Below are 19,857 nucleotides of genomic sequence, written 5' to 3' on the forward strand. Positions count from 1 at the left end.
TGCCATACAATAAAGTCTGCAGAGAAAACCTGGTTCCTGAGTCTACTTCCGAAAGCGGCCAAGTGAGTCGTCTTACCACAGCCTAAACCACATTTAGCTTCCACGTTTGGCATTTCTGTAGCGATGACAGCCCACCTAATTTACGGGTGCATGTCTCCAGAAGCATAAGCTGGGCATAATATACTGGTCACTACAACGTACTGGTCACTACAACAGCAGTATGCAATTTTCCCTCAGCAACATCCACTACTGCTTGTTTCTGGAAAACACCCATGGAGTCAAAATCGTCACTACACCTGTAGATAAGTTTCCAAAGAGGTATAATTTCCAAAATGTGGTCACTTGAGGGGGATTCTGCTCTTCGAACACTTAAGGGCTCTGTATATGGAGACCGCAAACTATTCAACAATAATTTGTTCTCCCAAGAGTCAAATAGCTTTGCTTCCCTCCCAAGCCTCGCCATGTTTCTAAGCAGAACTGTACAGCCACATATGGGGCATAGCCACATTCAGCAGAAATTGTATGACACATTTTGGCATCATTTTTACCCAAGGCCCAGTGTGAAAATGTAAAATCTGGGTCTAAAACAATTTTTTTGTGGTAAAAATGTAATTATTTTTTCTTCACCGCCCAATGGTATAAAATTCTGTGAGTCACATGTGTGGTGTCAATATCACTGCACCCGTAGATGACTTCATTAATAGAGATGAGCGTTGTTCTACTCGAACTGTTCGCCAATCTCAAATTCGAGCTGTTTTGGGCGGTGTTCGAGCCGGTCGGCGAACACGAACAATTTGAGAAAAATTCGGCTGTTCGAGGTTATGTTCGATAACTGTTCGTGCACCAAAATCATAACTGGATTTTTTCTCAGTAATGATGAAAATTAATGTTAATACGCAGTTTGAGTGTACAGCGGGGCGGGGGGAGGGGCAGGGGATGGATCTCTGCAGGAACAATGAAGATCTCCATTTTTTTTTCTCTTTCCCGCATTTGCAGTGGGGAGGTGCAATCTGTCAGCCTATCAGCAGCGCACACACGGAGCGAAGTGCTTTTTTTCACACAAGCAAGGGCATGTGTGATTGGCAGTGTATGTCACATGTCCTTGCCCTATAAGACCAAGCCATTTTCCCCGTCGCCACCATTTTCTCACTGCTGCAGCTGCGTGTTAGACGGCACCGCTGTTGCTGTGTGCGCTATACCTTGTTAATTCCCTAGCTTGGGAGTAGGGAATAGTTGTGATTGCAGTCCTTTTAAGGACTAGGTTACAGCATTTCCTACGACTTTTATCAAGCAGGTCTGTGCTCTTAAATAGATAGATTGTGGGAGTAAAGACTAATTGTAATTGGAGTCCTTTTCAGGACTAGGTTACATCAGTTCCTATCAGTTTTTGCCAGGCAGGTCTGTGCCAGTGCTGTGCAAGTTTTTTTCACAGCATTAGCTGAATCTAGCAAAGCTAATCCTTTTTGGCCTATTGCAGAGTGTGTTAGTCAGTGGAGTAGCCTATCTGTGTTGCAAGATATACCACCTGTGTATAGAATACCAATTTTTTTACTGCACCTAGTGAAGTAAAATCTTTTGGGCATAGCATCATTCTATTAGTCCATCTATACTGACCTCCATCAGGTTGCAAATTAAAAATAATTTTTTTCTGCATCTAGCTCTGAAAAAATATTTGGGCTTCTAGCAGTGTGTGGGACTTGGTCTATTAGTCCATCTATACTGACCTCCATCAGGTTGCAAATTAAAAATAATTTTTTTCTTCATTTATCTCTGAAAAAATATTTGGGCTTCTAGCAGCGTGTGGGACTTGTTCTATTAGTCCATCTATACTGACCTCCATCAGGTTGCAAATTAAAAATAATTTTTTTCTGCATCTAGCTCTGAAAAAATATTTGGGCTTCTAGCAGTGTGTGGGACTTGGTCTATTAGTCCATCTATACTGACCTCCATCAGGTTGCAAATTAAAAATAATTTTTTTCTGCATCTAGCTCTGAAAAAATATTTGGGCTTCTAGCAGTGTGTGGGACTTGGTCTATTAGTCCATCTATACTGACCTCCATCAGGTTGCAAATTGAATAAAAAAATTTTCTGCATCTAGCTCTGAAAAAATATTTGGGCTTCTAGCGGTGTCTGGGACTTGGTCCATTAGTCCATCTATACTGACCTCCATCAGGTTGCAAATTAAAAATAATTTTTTTCTGCATCTAGCTCTGAAAAAATATTTGGGCTTCTAGCAGTGTGTGGGACTTGGTCTATTAGTCCATCTATACTGACCTCCATCAGGTTGCAAATTAAAAATAATTTTTTTCTTCATTTAGCTCTGAAAAAATATTTGGGCTTCTAGCAGTGTGTGGGACTTGTTCTATTAGTCCTTCTATACTGACCTCCAGCAGGTTGCAAATTGAATATAATTTTTTTCTGCATCTAGCTCTGAAAAAATATTTGGGCTTCTAGCGGTGTGTGGGACTTGGTCTATTAGTCCATCTATACTGACCTCCATCAGGTTGCAAATTAAAAATAATTTTTTTCTGCATCTAGCTCTGAAAAAATATTTGGGCTTCTAGCAGTGTGTGGGACTTGGTCTATTAGTCCATCTATACTGACCTCCATCAGGTTGCAAATTGAATAAAAAAATTTTCTGCATCTAGCTCTGAAAAAATATTTGGGCTTCTAGCGGTGTGTGGAACTTGGTCTATTAGTCCATCTATACTGACCTCCATCAGGTTGCAAATTAAAAATAATTTTTTTCTGCATCTAACCCAGCCAATAGTTTTGGCCTAATACCACAGTTTGGCCACTCAGCTCTGCTCGGTTACCATCCATTGTTTTTTTGTGAAAACAACTCCAGAGTTGTGAATTAGTTAACCACCAAAATGAGTGGAAAAAGGCCTGCTGCTGGTGGAAAGGGGAATAGGCGTGTTGGGAAGGGGAAAAAAGGTTGTGTCCGTGGGGTAGGTGCAGAAGAAAGACCATCTTCCAGCCAAACTAAAATGTCTACTTCTTTTAGCGGACAATGTGATAAGATCCCTTTCTTACGGCCACGCCAATCGCTACAAATTCCAGATGAGGCACAAAAACAGCAGGTGCTTCAACGGATATCAAGTGCTCCTTTAAGTGGGCTCTCCTCCACATCAACTTCAACATCACAAATACTCCAGTCCTCAAAGGTGTCACCCAAATCGCACTTGCTTCCTCACAGCTCCCAAATCTCCAGCTGCCCGTCTGAGTATGAGGTAGAACAGATGGTTGAGTCTGCAGAGCTGTTTACTCATACTATAGCCTGGGAATCAGAGGTCGACTCCAGCGCTTCTGTGAATCCAGACGAGGAAATGATCTGCACTGATGCCCAGAATCTTTATGAGTCGGATCCAGGACCAGACGCAGAAGGTTCTGACCATAATGTAGACCCTCATTCCCAAACTGTAACTCCTGTTGGTGGAGACAATGAGGAAGACGATGATAAGACTCAAATACCTGATTGGAGCGACAACTTTAGTTTTTTGTCAGGGCAGGAACAGGTTGGCTCTGAGGACGACGGGTGTGATAACGCACAGGGTGATGATGATGAGGTCGGAGATCCCACTTACTGTCAACCCACAGTCAGCCAAGAGATGAGGTCAGCAGAGGAGGTGGAGGAAGATGCTAGTGACGACGAGGTCAGGTTGCGCCTTCCTGGACAGAGACGTAGTACTGGAAGCACGTCAACAACTGCATCCTCAAACACAACTCTGCCTCTCACCACAAGTCGTGGTGGCTCTTCAGGTCGCATGGGTGCTAAGCCTTGCATAGCCTGGGCATTTTTTCAGATCGATAAAGATGACCCAACTCGTGTTATCTGTAACATTTGTCAGCAAAAGCTAAGTAGAGGCCAAAAAATACATAGTTTGAGTACTTCATGCATGAACCGGCACATGGACATGAAGCATAAGTTGCAGTGGGAAGCTCAGTGTGCTACAATGCGGCCTAGCCGGCCGGGCCAACCACCGTCTGCCATATCTTGTGCATCCGCGGCCTCTTCATCCTCTGTGACTGGGGGGACAGCAGTCACACCTGTTTTGGGGCGCAGACCTGCCACCTCTTTACCCGCAACAGCCAGCGTGATTGGCAGGTCATCATTTTCTTTGGAGGTGGTAACACCAGCTGGTCTTGAGCGCTGTCCGACATCGATAGCACCACCTTTGGATCAAGGCAACCTAACATGTCCGCCTGCATCTTCCTCACAGACCGGCAGTTTGCCGGGGACACCCTTATCAACCCCGTCTAAGCACAATAGCCAGCCCTCGGTCCCTCAGATGTGGACAAGTAAAAGACCATTTCCTCCTAGCCATGAGAAAGCTAAGAGGTTGAATTTCACCATCTGCAAGCTCTTGGCTACAGAAATGCTGCCTTTCCGCCTGGTGGACACAGAGGATTTTCGAGACCTTATGTCCGTCGCAGTGCCCCAGTACCAGATGCCCAGTCGGCACTACTTCTCAAAGAAAGGTGTGCCTGCGCTCCACCAGCATGTCGCACACAACATCACCGCTTCTTTGAGAAACTCTGTGTGTGACAGGGTGCATTTCACCACAGACACTTGGACGAGTAGGCATGGACAGGGGCGTTACATGTCGCTGACTGGGCACTGGGTAACTATGGTGACAGCAGGACAAAGAGCTGCTGTCCAAGTCTTGCCGTCCCCACGAGTTGTGCGTCAATCCTCTTTATGTCAAAGTTCCTCCACTGCTTCTGCCTCCTCAACCTCCTCTTGGTCTTCCACCTGCACCCAAAGCCTGTCTGGTCATGCCACAAGCTTTCTAACTGCGCAGAAGGGATCCTGCACACCTCCTTACTATGCTGGCAGTAGGGCTCAACGTCATCAGGCGGTTTTACATTGAAATGTCTGGGAAATGTGAGTCACACAGCTGAGGAGTTGTGGTCAGCTCTGGAGAACCAATTTCATGAATGGTTGTCTCCACTGGACCTGAAACCAGGGAAGGCCGTGTGCGACAATGCTGCAAACCTGGGTGCGGCCCTTCGCCGGGGCAATGTCACACACGTGCCTTGTATGGCTCACGTGTTGAACCTGGTTGTCCAGCAATTTTTAGCCCACTATCCCAGACTAGATGGCCTTCTGCAGAGGGCACGGTCGCTGTGTGCTCACTTCCGCCGTTCGCATCCCGCAGCTCAGCGACTTACATCTCTACAGAAGTCGTTGGGCCTGCCACTTCACCGGCTAAAATGCGATGTGCCTACCCGGTGGAATTCAACTCTGCACATGTTGCAGCGACTGTGGCAGCACCGACAAGCCCTGGTGCAATACGTTCTGACGTATAGCCTGGGCCAACGAGATTCAGAGGTGGGGCAAATCACGCTGGAGGAGTGGTCTCAGATCAGGGACCTATGCACCCTTCTGCACAGTTTTGAAATGGCGACGAAGATGTTTAGTGCTGACGATGCCATTATCAGCATGACTATTCCGGTGATTTACATGCTGGAGCAAATGTTAAACAGAATTCGGAGTCAGGTGGTGGCACAAGAGGAGGTGGAGGAAGTAGAGGAGGAGGAGTTGTATGCGGAAGGGCTAACATCTGCAAGGTCCAGACGGTCGGCAGCACCAAGGCGGCAGGCATGTGAGGGTGGGGGAGATGATTTTACCAGGGCGCATGGTAGCAGCCAAACTAGTGAGGAAGGTGCAGGAGCCCAGGAAGAAGTGGAGGACGAACTGATGGAAGACTCATCAGATGAGGGAGACCTTGATCACATTTCTGTTGTGCGAGGTTGGGGGGAGAGGACAGAGGAAGGAAGCATGATTGTTACCTCGCCACCAACACAACAGGGACTTGGTGCTCCTGGATGCGCAACACACATGAGTGCCTTCTTGCTGCACTACCTGCAACATGACCCTCGAATTGTGAGAATTAGAAATAATCCTGACTACTGGGTTGCCACACTGTTAGATCCCCGGTACAAAAGTAAATTTGCAGAAATTATTCCTGCCATAGAAAGGGATGCACGCATGCAGGAGTATCAGCAGAGACTGTTGCAGAATCTTACATGTGCTTTTCCACAAAATACCAGTGGTGCACGTAGTGAATCTCACAGTTCCAACTTGCCAACCGTGGGACCGTCAAGTGTTCAGCACTCAAACCGTAACAGAACCACAGTATCTGCTAGTAACATCAATTTTGCGGAATCATTTCACCACTTTTTTAGCCCATCCTTTGCAAGGCCACAGGAGACAAGAAGTCTGACACATAGTCAACGCCTAGAGACGATGGTACAGGAGTATCTCCAAGTAAACATTGAAGCCACGACTGTGTCACTGGACCCTTGCTCTTTTTGGGCTTCCAATCTGGATAAATGGCCGGAGCTAGCCACTTACGCCTTGGAGATCTTGTCATGCCCCGCAGCCAGCGTTCTGTCTGAACGTGTGTTCAGCGCTGCTGGTGGTGTGCTGACAGATAAGCGCATGCGGCTCTCCACTGATAATGTAGACAGACTCACGTTCATAAAGATGAACAAATCATGGATCCGAAACGACTTTTCTACCCCTGTGTCATCCTGGGGAGAGTAAAAGCTTGATGATTGGTTAAAATCACCCTACCAACCGTTTTAAGCTTTCAAATTACTAATCATGTTTATCTGTATCTTGACTGGAAAATAATTTGGGCTTTGTAGCAGTGTGCAGCACTGATCCTATTAGGCCATCTATAATAAGCTTCACCAGATTTAAAATTAAAAATAATTTTTAGCTGCATCTAGCCCGGAAAATAATTTTGGGGCTCCGAGATGCGCAAGACACATAAGTGCCTTCTTGCTGCACTACCTGCAGCATGACCCTCATATTGTCAGAATTCGAAGTAATCATGACTACTGGGTTGCCACACTCTTAGATCCCCCAAACTTTTCGATCAACCTTTTCATTTTAATAAAGACCAAAAAAATGGTCATTTTTGAAATTATAAGCATTAGCAGGTTGTTAGAAACTGAAATCAAACAGTTTTCAACTCAAAACTTTATTCTAGGTGGTTACATTTTCACATAGGACCCCTTGTTCGAAAGGAGCTTCTGAACTCTCTCGTCCATTGAATTTGTCAGGTTTTGGATGGTTTCTGCTTCAATTGTTTTGCATGAGGACAGAATACCCTCCCAGAGCTGTTGCTTAGATGTGAACTGCCTCCCGCCATCATAGACACTCCTTTTGATGATGCTCCAGAGGTTCTGAATGGGGTAGAGGTCAGGGGAGCATGAGGGTCACACCATAAGTTTGTCCCCTTTTATGCCCATATCAGCCAGAGATGCAGATGTTTTATGTGCAGCATGAGATGGTGCATTATCATGCAGAAAAATGATCTTGCTGTGAAATACACGGTTCTTCTTCTTGAACCATGGCAGGAAGTGCTGTTTGAGAAAATCCACATACATTATGGAGTTCATCTTTAGCGCCTTCAGGGATCCTAAAGGGGCCGACAATCTCTCTCCCCATGATTCCAGCCCAAAACATTACTCCACCTCCTCCTTGTTGGCGCTGTAGCCGTGTTTGCGTGGGGTGTCCATCAACCAGCCATCCTCCACTCCATTCATCTGGACCATCGAGCGCTGCACGGCACTCATCCGTGAACAAAACAGTTTTGAAATCAGTCTTCATGTAATGTTTGGCCCACTGGAGCCGTTTCTGCTTGTGTGAAGTGGATAGAGGAGGTCGACAGGATGGCGTATGCACAGCTGCAAACCTCTGAAGGACCCTGCATCTTGTTGTTCGGGGGACGTTGGAGGCACAAGCAGCTTCAAAAACTTGTCTGCTGCTATGACAAGGCTTTTTTGCCGCTGCTCTTTCAACCTGACGTAATTGCCTGTAGGAAAGAGTCCTCAATTTGCCCTTATCAGCACGCACACGTGTGTACTGTGAATCAGCTACATACTTCTTGATTGCCAAGACACTTCATCCTGATCATCGCACAATGTTGATTGTAGTCATGCCTTGACCTAAACACTCCACAATTTGTTGCTTCTCAGCAGCCGACACATCCTTTTTCTTTCCCATTTTGGCAGAAAATGTAGGCTGCTTAATAATGTGAGAGAGCCTTCTTAAGTAGTCTTGCCTTTCATTGGACACACCTGCCAAACTAATTAGCACAGGTGTCTGCAATTGCTTACAGTGATATAAAGAGCCCTGACACACATCACCATCAATGAGTTTAACTGACAAACAAACAAATTCTTCCCTTATCACTCCTAAACACTTTTTGCATAATAATTTGGAACGCGGTGTACATGTGCTTTTCCACAAAACACCAGTGGTTCACGTAGTGAATCTTACAGTTCTAACTTGCCAACCGTGGTCTGTATGGAATTGTTCAATAAAGGGCCCAAAATTAAGATAACATAGATGGGAGAGGTCTCTATGAATAGGAATTCCTAAGTATTTGATACCCTGTGAGGGCCAGGCAAAGGGAAAGTTGGACTGGATGGAATCCTATATGGATTTAGGGAGGGAGACATCGAGGGCCTCAGACTTCGCTGCATTGATTTTAAAATTTTACCATGTAACAAAGTGATCTATTTCAGCCATAACAGCAGGGATGGATATATGTGATTGAGTGATATATACTAGGACATCATCAGCAAATAGAGAGCACTTGTACTCGGTGCCTCCCACCTCAATCCACCTAATATTGGGGTTATGGCGAATTGATGAGAGCAGGTGCTCCGTCACTAGGATGTATAAGAGAGGGGACAGAGGACATCCCTGCCTTGTCCCATTGGTGATTGTGAAAGGTGATGAAAATGTTCTGACGCACCCCCTGGGCCTTGGGACACCCGGAGCCGGACCCTTTTTGGTGGATGCTGGTGGTTGTAGTCTTCGTGGCGGCGATCCGGTTCCATGGCTCAGGGCGGTCAAACCAGTGGCGGAACTATTTATGTGGTTTTGATGTTTAAATGTCCGACTACGCCACCCGTGGATTGCGGTCAGAGTGAACCGCCGCTACAGGGCAGACCGCTAAGGCTGGTGTTGTGGGTGCAGCAGAGCGTAGCATAACTCCCCACGGGAGGAGTATAGCCTCAGGGCAGTGTATGCGGAGGATGGGGGTGATGGTGCAGGGCAGCAGTAGTAACGACACGGAGTCAGTGATGCAGTTCAGGGCCTTTACTCACAGTTCTTATTATCCAGACCACGTCTGCAGGTAACGGCTGCCCATGTCGTACTGTGCTCACCAGGTGAGGGGCTCAGACAACTCCCAGATAACTTTGGAGCGCTTCACAGGACCCCCTTTGTGTGTCCTTTGTCTGGCCTTTCTTACCAACACTTCTGTCCGGCTGCCTCGGGCCTCCTCTTGGTAAACTTGGCGCCAGTTTCCCTGACCCTATGTGGTGCCTTCCTAGCGGGTGGAGCAAGGGGCTGCGCCACATAAAATGTCAGAGCCGCCGGTTTCTAGCTGAGGGTCGTTTCCTGCCTCCACTAGTTCGGGGACCGGTCTCCCCCTTTGGCCTGACCCCTCCACGCAGGTGGATTCGGGCGTGCGGTGGCGACTCGCCCGTCCGCACCCCTGGGATCCCTTCATTACTCGTTCCTGGAGCCTTCTCCGCTCCTCTTCCTTCCTTCTCCCTCTTGCAGGCCTGGGCCTCTGTTACTAGGCCCGCCTCCGGAGCAGAGCTCATGCAGAGCCCCTGCTCCCTGCCACTTCTGCTCAGACTTCTCTGCACTGAACTAAGATGGTGCCCACCTTTTATACTCCCTTCTCAATGCACCCAGGAACTGCTTCCTCCCTGCTCCTGCACTGCAGGGTTCCCCTTCCTCAGTGTTCCCTCCCCCCACTCCAGCCAGGGACAGGGACTGTCGTGCCCATCTCAGGGGCATATTGGTCACCCTGCCCCACGGCAATGTGGTGTAATGCATGCAGGTGTCGGGTCCTGATCCACACTCCATCCTTATCTGAGAGTGAGATATCACACCTCTGGGTGAGGTGCAATACGTCTGTAGCAACCGAGCCCTCGGTGCTACAGTTCCATTTATCTTCAGCCTAGGTGACGTATTGTGATACAGGGCCGTGATTTTGGCTATAAAAGGGTCCCCTAGACCCCTACCCCAAGCTTTTTAAGAGAATCATATATGGCGTGCCAGGAGACTCTATGGAATGCTTTCTCAGCATCCAACGAGAGTATCTACTTACAAATTTTTAACTGCATCTAGCCCAGGAAATACTTTGTGCCTAGTAGCAGTGTCTGCTAGTCAGCGGATTATCCCGGCTGTTAAGCAAGCTACACCACCTGTAGTTTGGACACTTAATTTTTTCAAAGGAAATGCTTCGGGACCACGGGATACTCAGTGAAGAGCATCAGGAGGCACCCCAAGGCATAGGGGCTGGGACTGGCACTAGGATGCCTTGCGGTGGACAGCCGAGCTCGATCCTTATAAAAGCTTTTTAACTGCAGCAGCTTTAGTGGACGCTACTGGAGCTGGAATTACGCGGCTGCTGGCATGAGACTTGCCCTCCAATAGATCCTTGTAAATGGATTTAAAGTGTATTCATTCAAATTAGAGGGACAATTTAAATTAAAAAGCTTAGAGCTGCCTCCACCACAGGGGGGCTCTCTCGACCCACCAGCGGACAGGCACCAGTATTGGGAGAGGGGGGCTGGCCGTCAGGGTTCACCGCGGCTCTGGCACAAACCCGGCGACACGGAGGTGGCACGGGCAGGAGCGGACTGGCCGTCTCGGCTTCTCACTTTTTGGATTTTAGAAGGGCATGACATGCCTATATCTGTGTCTCCCCCTCCTTTTACTCCTCCACCTCTTTTCTTTTCGCATGACTATATGTACTTGTCACTTTTCCATGTGTTAGTTGTGTCTTCTGAGCAGTTTGTCAGCTTTTGGACACCTTTGAAGGTGTTTTCTATGTGTTTCTATGTGTTTTTGTTTGCCTGCCATTGGTTTTAACGGTGTTCGAAGGTGTTCGACGAACAGTTCGGCGAACACACGGGTGTTCGACGAACCGAACCGAACTCGAACACTACGGGGGTGGCTCAACACTATTCATTAAGTGTAGTTTGTAAAATGGGGTGAATTTCTGCTGTTTTGGGACCTCAGGGGCTCTGCCAATGTGACATGGCACCCGCAAACCATAACAGCAAAATCTGCACTGTAATATGGCGCTCCTTCCCTTCTGAGCTTTGCACTGTGTTTCAAAAGTATTTTTACGCCACTTATGGGATAATAATAATAATAATTTTTATTTCTCTAGCGCCAACATATTCCGCAGCACTTTACATTTTAGAGGGGACTTGTACAGACAATAAAAGACATTACATAATAACAATCACATAAATCAACAGATACCAGGAGGAGAGCGGGCCCTGCTCACAAACTTACAAGCTACGAGGAATTGGGGAGACACGAAAGGTGGATGGTAACAATTGCTTGTATTGTACAGTCAACCATTAGTGTAATAAAAAGGGTAATCACTTAATGCTAAATGAACCAGTCACACAATTCAGTATTTGAACAAGTACAGACACCGTAGTCTACTAAGTTATGGGGTGTGTGAACAGAAGATACGAGGGACCTGATTTGGAAGGAAGTTTTGTATAATGGGGGGGGGGGGGGATAGTTATATAGGTGAAGTGAGGCGATGGGCCTGTCTAAAGAAATGCGTTTTTAGGGCACGCTTAAAACTGTGGGTATTGGGGATTAATCGAAGAGTCCTGGGTAGTGCATTCCAAAGAATTGGTGCAGGGATATCGTTGTACTCAGGAGAAATTGTGTAACAAATTGTACTGTTAGTTTTGTACTATCAGCCTTTTGAAAATTACAAACTTGGAGTCAAAGCAACATTTTAGTGGAAAAAATAGTAATATTTCATTTACTCAGCCCAATGTTATACAAGTTTGTGAATCGCTTGAGGGTTAAAAATACTCACTACTCCCCTACATTAATTTCTTGAGAGGTGTAGTTTACAAAATGGGGTCACTTGTGGAGGTTTCTTCTATTTTGGCATGTCAGGGGCTCTTCAAATGTGACATGGTGTCCGTAACCTATTCCAGACAAAATAGTGCTCCTTCCCTTCCGAGCTCTGCCGAGCACCCAAGCAGTAGTATTCCACCACACATGGGGCATCGGCATACTCAGGAGAAATTGAACAACAAATTTTGGCTTCTATTTTCTAATGTTACCCTTGTGTAAATAAAAAAATTGGGGCTGAAACATTTTTGTGGGAAAAATTTGATTTTTTATTTTCACGGCTCAACACTAGAAAATTTTGTGAAGCCTCTGAGGGTTCCAGATGCTCACCACACACCTAGATAAGTTCTTTGAGGGGTATTGTTTGCAAAATGGGGTCACTTATGGTGGTTTCCACTCTTTAGGCACCTCAGGGGCTCTCCAAATGTGAAATGGTGTCCGCTATCGATTCCAGCCAATTATGCATTCCAAAAGTCAAAAGGTACTCCTTCCGTTCTGAGCCCTGCCAGGCGCCCAACCAGTAGTTTTCCACCACATATGGGGTATGGGCGTACTCAGGAGAAATTGCACAACAAATTTTATGGTGCATTTCTCTTGTTACACTTATGAAAATGAAAAATTTGGGGCTGAAATAATATTTTTATGGGAAAAATGTTTTTTGTTTTTTTTTCATGGCTCAGCATTATAAAATTCTGTGAAGCCCCTGAGGGTTCAATGTGCTCACCACACATCTAGATAAATTCCTTGAGGGGTGTAGTTTCCAAAATAGGGTCGCTTGTTGGGGATTTCCACTGTTTAGGCACCTCAGGGGCTCTCCAAATGCAACATGGTGTCCGCTATTGATTCTAGCCAATTTCTCATTCCAAAGCTCAAACGGTGCTCCTTCCTTTCTGAGCCCTGCCATGTGCCCAGGCTATAGTTTTCCACCACATATGGGGTATCGCTGTACTAGAGAAATCGCACAACATATTTTATGGTGTATTTTCTCCTGTTACCCTTGTAAAAATGAAAAATTTGGGTCTAAAATAACATTTTTGTGGGAAAAGTTAAAACTTTCATTTTTTCCTTCCACATTCCATTAATTTCTGTGAAACACCTGAAGAGTTAATGAACTTCTTGAATGTGGTTTTGAGCACCTTGAGGGGTTCAGTTTTTAGAATGGTGTCATTTTTGGGTATTTTCTATCATATAGGCCCCTCAAAGTCACTTCAAATGTGATGTGGTCCCTAAGAAAAATGGTTTTGTAAATTTTGTTGGAAAAAATGAAAAATAGCTGATCAACTTTTAACCCTTCTAACTTCCTAAGAAAAAAAAAAATTGCTTCAAAAATTGTGCTGATGTAAAGTAGACATGTGGGCAATGTTATTTATTAATTATTTTGTGTGACATAACTCTGGTCTAAGGGCATAAAAATTAAAAGTTTGAAAATTGCGAAATTTTCACCAAATTTCTGATATTTTTGGAAATAAACGCAATTTTACCACTATAATGAAGTACAATATGTCACAAAAGAACAGTCTCAGAATCAGTGGGATCCAGAGTTATTACCTTATAAAATAACACTGATCAGAATTCAAAAAATTGGCCTGATCACAAAGTCGAAAACAGTCTCTGGTGCAAAAGGGTTAATATGGTGAAGCATTACACAGTTCCCTCTCAGAAGGCCTCCTGCGGAGTGAGAGACTCATTTTACCACTCTTTACTTGGCTAATATATGGGGGACCTCTTTTAAATCTCTATAGCGGTATTTGACCATTGGTTTTCTAAACTGGACAAACCTTATAGGAAAGATCACATGGAAACTTAATCTGTTACAAAAAGACACAGACTGAAGAAAACTGACCACAATTAGCTCAATCTGGTTGAGAAGTCATCATTCTTACCACCAGGTTGACATTATACTTGAATTTAGTGCAAAAAACTGCTTACCTTCCCAATAAACTTGCAATTCCCAATCCAGCACTGTCATGGACCTCCACATAGTCATACGTGCATCCTCTTTCTGATTCTAAGCTGAAGTTGTGGAATTGAATTTGAATGATTAGTCCATCAGGGACAGAGATGAGCCATCGACACACTGTTTTCCCAGGATAGAGATCCGGATGATTGGGTGAGAAGAGAGATCCCTGCAGACTATTTAGGGAGCCTCCACAATCTAGAACCATAAACACAATATCATTCCATGATCATATTTTGCCATTGACATTACCTATGTTCATTAACATGTAATGTGTTCTAGATGGGGTTGGGAATTTGTAATACATTCCATTAGGCACAATATATTCAGATGCACCTGCACAACTGAGTATTACAACCTATTATTTCCAACAAGCAGCTTTCCATGAAATATCATCCAGTCATAGTAATGCTAGGGCTTCATGGTCATTTTTGGTTGTTCAGTAGTGTCAATAGAACTACATTAATACTGTAACAAGTCACAGTTACCTATCCCAATGTTTTGCCTAAAAGTCCAATGGCAAGTCCAATTGACAATGGCAAGAACCAGAATTCCAGCCACTTCTAAATTCTTGCCATTGTCAAGTGGACTTGCCATTGGCCTTTTTGTGTGCATGTTCAGGATTTGATTGCAGAAATTTCTGCAGTGTTTCTGCGTCTCTTGGCAGGAAAAACGCTGCAGAAAAAAATATGCGTTTTGCCGCTTTTTTATGCATTTTTAATGTGTTTTTTATGCGTTTTTGTACACCAATGAATGCTTTTTGGAGCTAAATAAAGATATTTGAAAAAAGAAACGTGTGACATTGCTTTAACCCTTGGATTACCGTCAGACCTGGGGTGAGTATATTGGTTAATTTAAATGATTAAAGAATGTGTCTGTTGTATTTCAAATAAAGTGTTTTACTCTGTGTGAGTGTTTATTTAACTATTTACTTTACTTTAATTAGGTTTAGTAATGAAAGAGTCTGATTGATACCTTGTCATCACTAAACAAAAGGGCTAGATGTCAGCTACACCCAATCTCATTAGCATTCCCATTCATGTAATTTCTGGGGCAGGTGAGAGCTGCTATTTTTAGCCTAGGAAGGTGCCATTAGGCAAACATGTTCCCTGGCTATTAATAACAGCTCATCAGCCACCAGAAGCGCTTTAGACTCAGCGTATTTTAGCTGCATCCAAACCGCTGTGTTCTAATGCCGCACTTTTGTTGTCATACATGCGGATCCACCGCATATAATGACACTTCAATTGGCGTCTCCACTGCAGAAATTGACAAGCTGCGGGTGAGTTTGGGTACGTGCCCACGATCAGGAGCCACTGCAGGTATGAAACTGAGTGTTTATGCAGCATCAAACCCACAGCGTCCAGATTTTACAGCATAGTGGATGGTATTTCTAGAAATCCAATGTCCACTATGCGTGCATCTGAGGCTGCGGATCATAAGCGGACACTGACATGCAGCGCGTCTTTCAGGGCCGCAGCATGTGAATTTCTCTTGCAGAGTCGCTAGTCTCCGCAACAGAAATTTGACCACTAGAATGTATTGAATGCAGTAAATCCGAATTGTTCAGTGAACACATGTGGATTTACCTGCGTTCAATAGAACACAGTATTTTGGACGCAGCGAAAATATGCTGCGTCCAAAGTGCTGCTACGTCCGGATCGTGGGCACATTGCCTAAAATTTAAAAAATGACGTGGGCTCCCCCGTCATTTTCAGAACTACAGAGGGAATGCCGACCCTTGGAAGTTGATATTAGTAGCCGGGAAAGGGGCCATGAGCCGAAAATGTTCCCTGGCTATTAATAACAGCCCACAGCTGTTTGCTTAACCTTCACTGGCTAGATTGCAGGGGGACCCCCGAAAAAAATTGACGTAGGGTCCCCCTATAAAATCTAACCAGCAAAGGCTAATCAGACAGCAGCGGGCTGATATTAATAGCCAAGGAAGGGATCATGAATCCTGGCCCCCTCCGCAGCTAATAATATCAGCTCTCAGCAGTCCCAGAAATGGTGCATCCATAAGATGCACCAAATCTGGCGCTTAGCCTCGTTCTTCCCACTGCCATGTAGCGGTGGCGAGTGGGGTAGTAAGGTTGGGGTTCATGTCAGCCTTGTATTGGCGGCTGACATGAAGCCCAGGTTAGTAATGGAGCAGTGTCTATAAGATGCCCCCATTACTGACCCTGTAGTAAAGTTTTCGACGGTGTTTCAATAAAGACACGGCCAGAATAAAGCATTTTATTGAAATAAAATTACACATGGTTTTAATAATATATTTATTATTCGCCTAATCCCCGAATCCTTCGTCTTCTGTAAAAAAACAAAAGCAAAAAACAACCATATCCCTCACCGATCCGCCGTCATGATGTAATCCGAGTGTTCCACGGTGATCCGGGTCACTTCTACAGCAGCCACATCAATCCTTAATGTGACTTCTGTAGAAGACAACACTGTACACTCCTGTCAGCGTACATCGCTGCTTCTGGGGCTGAGTTCACCTGAGTTCATCAGCTGACGATCAGCTGATCAGCCCTAGTGACCTCATTTACTGCATCAGTGCTGCATGGGAACATTCCTACACAGCACCGGTGCCGTGAGGTCCCGGAGCTCTCAGCTGATCTCCAGCTGATGAACTCCGGTGAACTCAGTCCCGGCAGCAGCGATCTACACTGCCGGGAGCGAGTGCGCTCCCGTCAGTATGCTGCTGGGTGATCCGGTCGCCGGGGGACAACAGGAGGATGGTGGACAAGTGAGAAAGGTGTTTGTTATTTTAATATTGATTTTTACTTTTTTTTTTTTTTACACAAAGTGCACAGACGCAGGCTGAAGAGACTACTTCTCCACTCGGCGGCGCCACTCTCGCTGTTATCAGCAGGAGTGGCGGTCAGATGATGGGAGAAGTAGTCTTCTTCCCCGGCCGGGATACCATTCTTTGTGTGTTTTGCGCTGCAGAAACGCTACAAATAATGGACATGCTGCGGATTTAAACACAATGACAATCCTGAGCGGAAAATTCCTCATCATATGCACAGCACATCAGGATTGTCATTACATTAGCTGGCAAACAGATTGCCTAGCGTTTTTGGTGCATTTCCATGTGGAAAAAACACCGCAAAGATGCATCAAAAACGCACAGTGTGCACATAGCTTAGGCTAAACACTGGGATAGGTAACTGTGACTTATAAGCAAAAAAGTTGCTATGGAACATTCCACTAAAAATTATAGCAATTTAAATAGGAAATCAGGTCTAAATAGACCATGACTTCAAAAAAGGTCCTACAGACAACTTAAAGACCTTTGGTATGACACCAAGAGTTTTTTCGTTACTGAAAATTGTTGAACCATTCAAAGCCAAAGTTTATCAGAACAATACTCTCTGAGCCAGTCGTGTAACTTAAAACTTGTGGGAACCAATGTAAAATGTCCAAATGCATATTCTTCAAAAATCCAGTTTCCAGGATCATAAGATAAAATCCAACATTTTATTGAAGAGAAATATTAAAAAGTCACAGCTACAACACCAAGATTTCTTGTGCCTCCGGATAATGGAGTGGGTGAGCTGACTCTCCTCCTAGTTTTATTCCAATATTTTTCAAAAAGGTGCACGCCGTTCATGAATTTTGAAAAAAGGTAAAAATGTTTTTTGTCTTTGACCTGTTTTACAACTTTTTAGGTCAAAAAGTCACGTTTCGCAAAATGGTGTAAAATTTGTGACAAAATACCTGGCATACATAAATTTACTTCAGGGGAAGTACATTTGCAACAAAGTTAGTGGATTCTTAAAAAAATGCATTTCCTGAATCAGCTGAAAACATCTGGAAACACGAAACCCTGCCCACAATGGGCGCAAATGAAAAGAATAAGGCGCAAGTGAAAAACAGGCATAAAACACCAAAAACTCGGAAAAAAAGGGCACAAATGCAATAATGAATCGAGTCCTAAGTATTGCTCGTTCTTACCATTACATTACAGATGTATAGCTTTGATATTATTTACTCTGCTCCCCATGGACATACCCCAGCGCCTCTCACTGCAGTTCTGCTCATCTTTCTGGTCAGCACAATCTAAAACGCCGTCGCACAGGGAAGGAAGCAGAAGGCAGCGTCTTCCATCACACAAGAATTCATCCCAGGAACAGCTCTCTGCACAGAGAGAAGATCAATGAAGATGACAACCAGGAACTCTTCACGTATTCCGCAGACATACCTACCCTGAGTGACGTCAACCATTCGATAGGTTGCGAGGAAGCCGGTACCTCCGGTGCGATCATCAGACACAAACTGAACATGTAACCAGTTGGAGGTGGAAATGAAAGTGGTGGGAGCCACGGATCCACAGAATCTGCAATATTAGGAGGAGTCATCCCAGGTAACATCTGTATACACCTGTTATTATCTCTCGATATCACAGTGATAATTGTACCTGCGTGATATATTTTGGTCTCTAAGCTCCAACCAATCAAAGACACAAAATCCATAACGTCCCACATCTAAGAACGTGACCTTCAGCTGGACCAGACGCCCGTCACCTGCTTCCAGCATCCAAGAGCAGTGACAGTTTGGGGGGTAGTGAAAAGGGTAATTTGGAGAATGCAGTGATCCTTCAGACTCCCTCAAAAATCCACCACATGCTAAGGACGGATAGAAGAGAAACATATTAAAAAGCACTAATGGAAAAAGAAACAGCTATTAGTACTGGAACCGGATTTGGGCGGCACTGCAAAACACAGGCGCTACCTATTCCTGTCCATCACAGATCACTTTTAGGGCTCGTTCACACTGCCGTATATTCTCTAGTGCGAGATAATCAGGCTGGTTATGCTAATAACGTTTGGCTCAAACTCTGTCAGAGTTTGATCTGAGTGTCATCTTACTATGATCCGATTCTCCCATGTTGGAATCACAGCACAGGTGCGGAGAAGATGGAGAACTTAATTTCTCCATCTTCTCCATTGTCTCTGTCCGCGGATGTTGGACGGCACTCGGGTGACACCCGAGTGCAGAACGATGTTTCACTCACACCCATAGACTTGTATGGGTGCACGTGATCCAATCATCGGAAGCATGCTGCGATTGTTTTCTCATGCTGAATTGGCATGAGAAAAAATCGCAGATCTGCACTGCCCCATAGTATAACATTGGTCCGAGTGCATAAAACATTGGATAGCACTCAGCCATGTTATACATCAATATGAGTGAGCCCTTAAAGGGGTTTTCCCACAACGAAAGTTGATTTTAATTAATAGATCTTGGAATAATAATAACTTCCACAATTGGATGTGTTTAAATAAAATGTTCCCGTGCTGAGATAATCTTATAAATGTGCTCCTGCTGTGTACTGTGTAATGGCTGTGTCTGACCGTACAGGGACATGGTCTGATCATACCACATCTCCTGGACAGGGGAGGAAGGATAAGAGTATACAGACATTAGAGCACGGGATCACAGCTGATTCTTTCTGTGAGGTAAAACATTTCCCTGCCTGTTTTTAAACAATGTTTTACTTCAAAGAAAGAGTCAGATGCGATCTGCATACTGTAATGTCTGTATACTCTACTGCAACATCCCCTGCCCAGGAGCTGTGGTATGATCAGACCATGTTCCTGCACGGTCAGACACAGCCATTACACAGTACACAGCAGGGGCACATTTATAAGATTATCTCAACACAGGAACATTTTATTTAAAGACATTCAATTGTGGAAGATATTATTATTTCAAGATCTATTGATTAAAATCAACTTTTGTTTGTCAGAAAACCCCTTTAAGCCAAGATTTTTTCAGCCTGTGCCACATACTGACTCACTGAAATGCAGTCATTGCTCCTTCATTATAAAGAGATTCCTCAGCAAATTCGGATTTATACATTTCTATGTACCAGGTGCTGCAAAAGAATATAATAAACACCGCAACTGCTGCAGACCTTTTAGAAAGGAAGATGTTGTTTTTAGCATTGGATTAA

General features: G+C 44.7%; 1 protein-coding gene across 2 annotated transcripts in view; it reads right to left on the reverse strand.

Moving 5' to 3' along the window:
* The window catches only part of MFRP (membrane frizzled-related protein), a 94,414-nt gene that overhangs the window by 38,734 nt on the left and 35,823 nt on the right, over positions 1–19,857 (reverse strand). For both annotated transcript variants that reach the window (XM_073657844.1, XM_073657845.1), the window contains exons 6-9: positions 18,319–18,526; positions 18,107–18,237; positions 17,913–18,038; positions 13,868–14,093 (exon numbers count right to left, since the gene is read on the reverse strand). In XM_073657844.1, the coding sequence (XP_073513945.1) occupies positions 13,868–14,093; positions 17,913–18,038; positions 18,107–18,237; positions 18,319–18,526 (691 nt within the window). The remainder of the gene's footprint in view (positions 1–13,867; positions 14,094–17,912; positions 18,039–18,106; positions 18,238–18,318; positions 18,527–19,857) is intronic.

This window comes from Phyllobates terribilis, unplaced genomic scaffold (genome assembly GCF_046119375.1).
Source record: "Phyllobates terribilis strain yellow unplaced genomic scaffold, ASM4611937v1 Scaffold_12__6_contigs__length_324123572, whole genome shotgun sequence".
NCBI lineage: Eukaryota > Metazoa > Chordata > Amphibia > Anura > Dendrobatidae > Phyllobates > Phyllobates terribilis.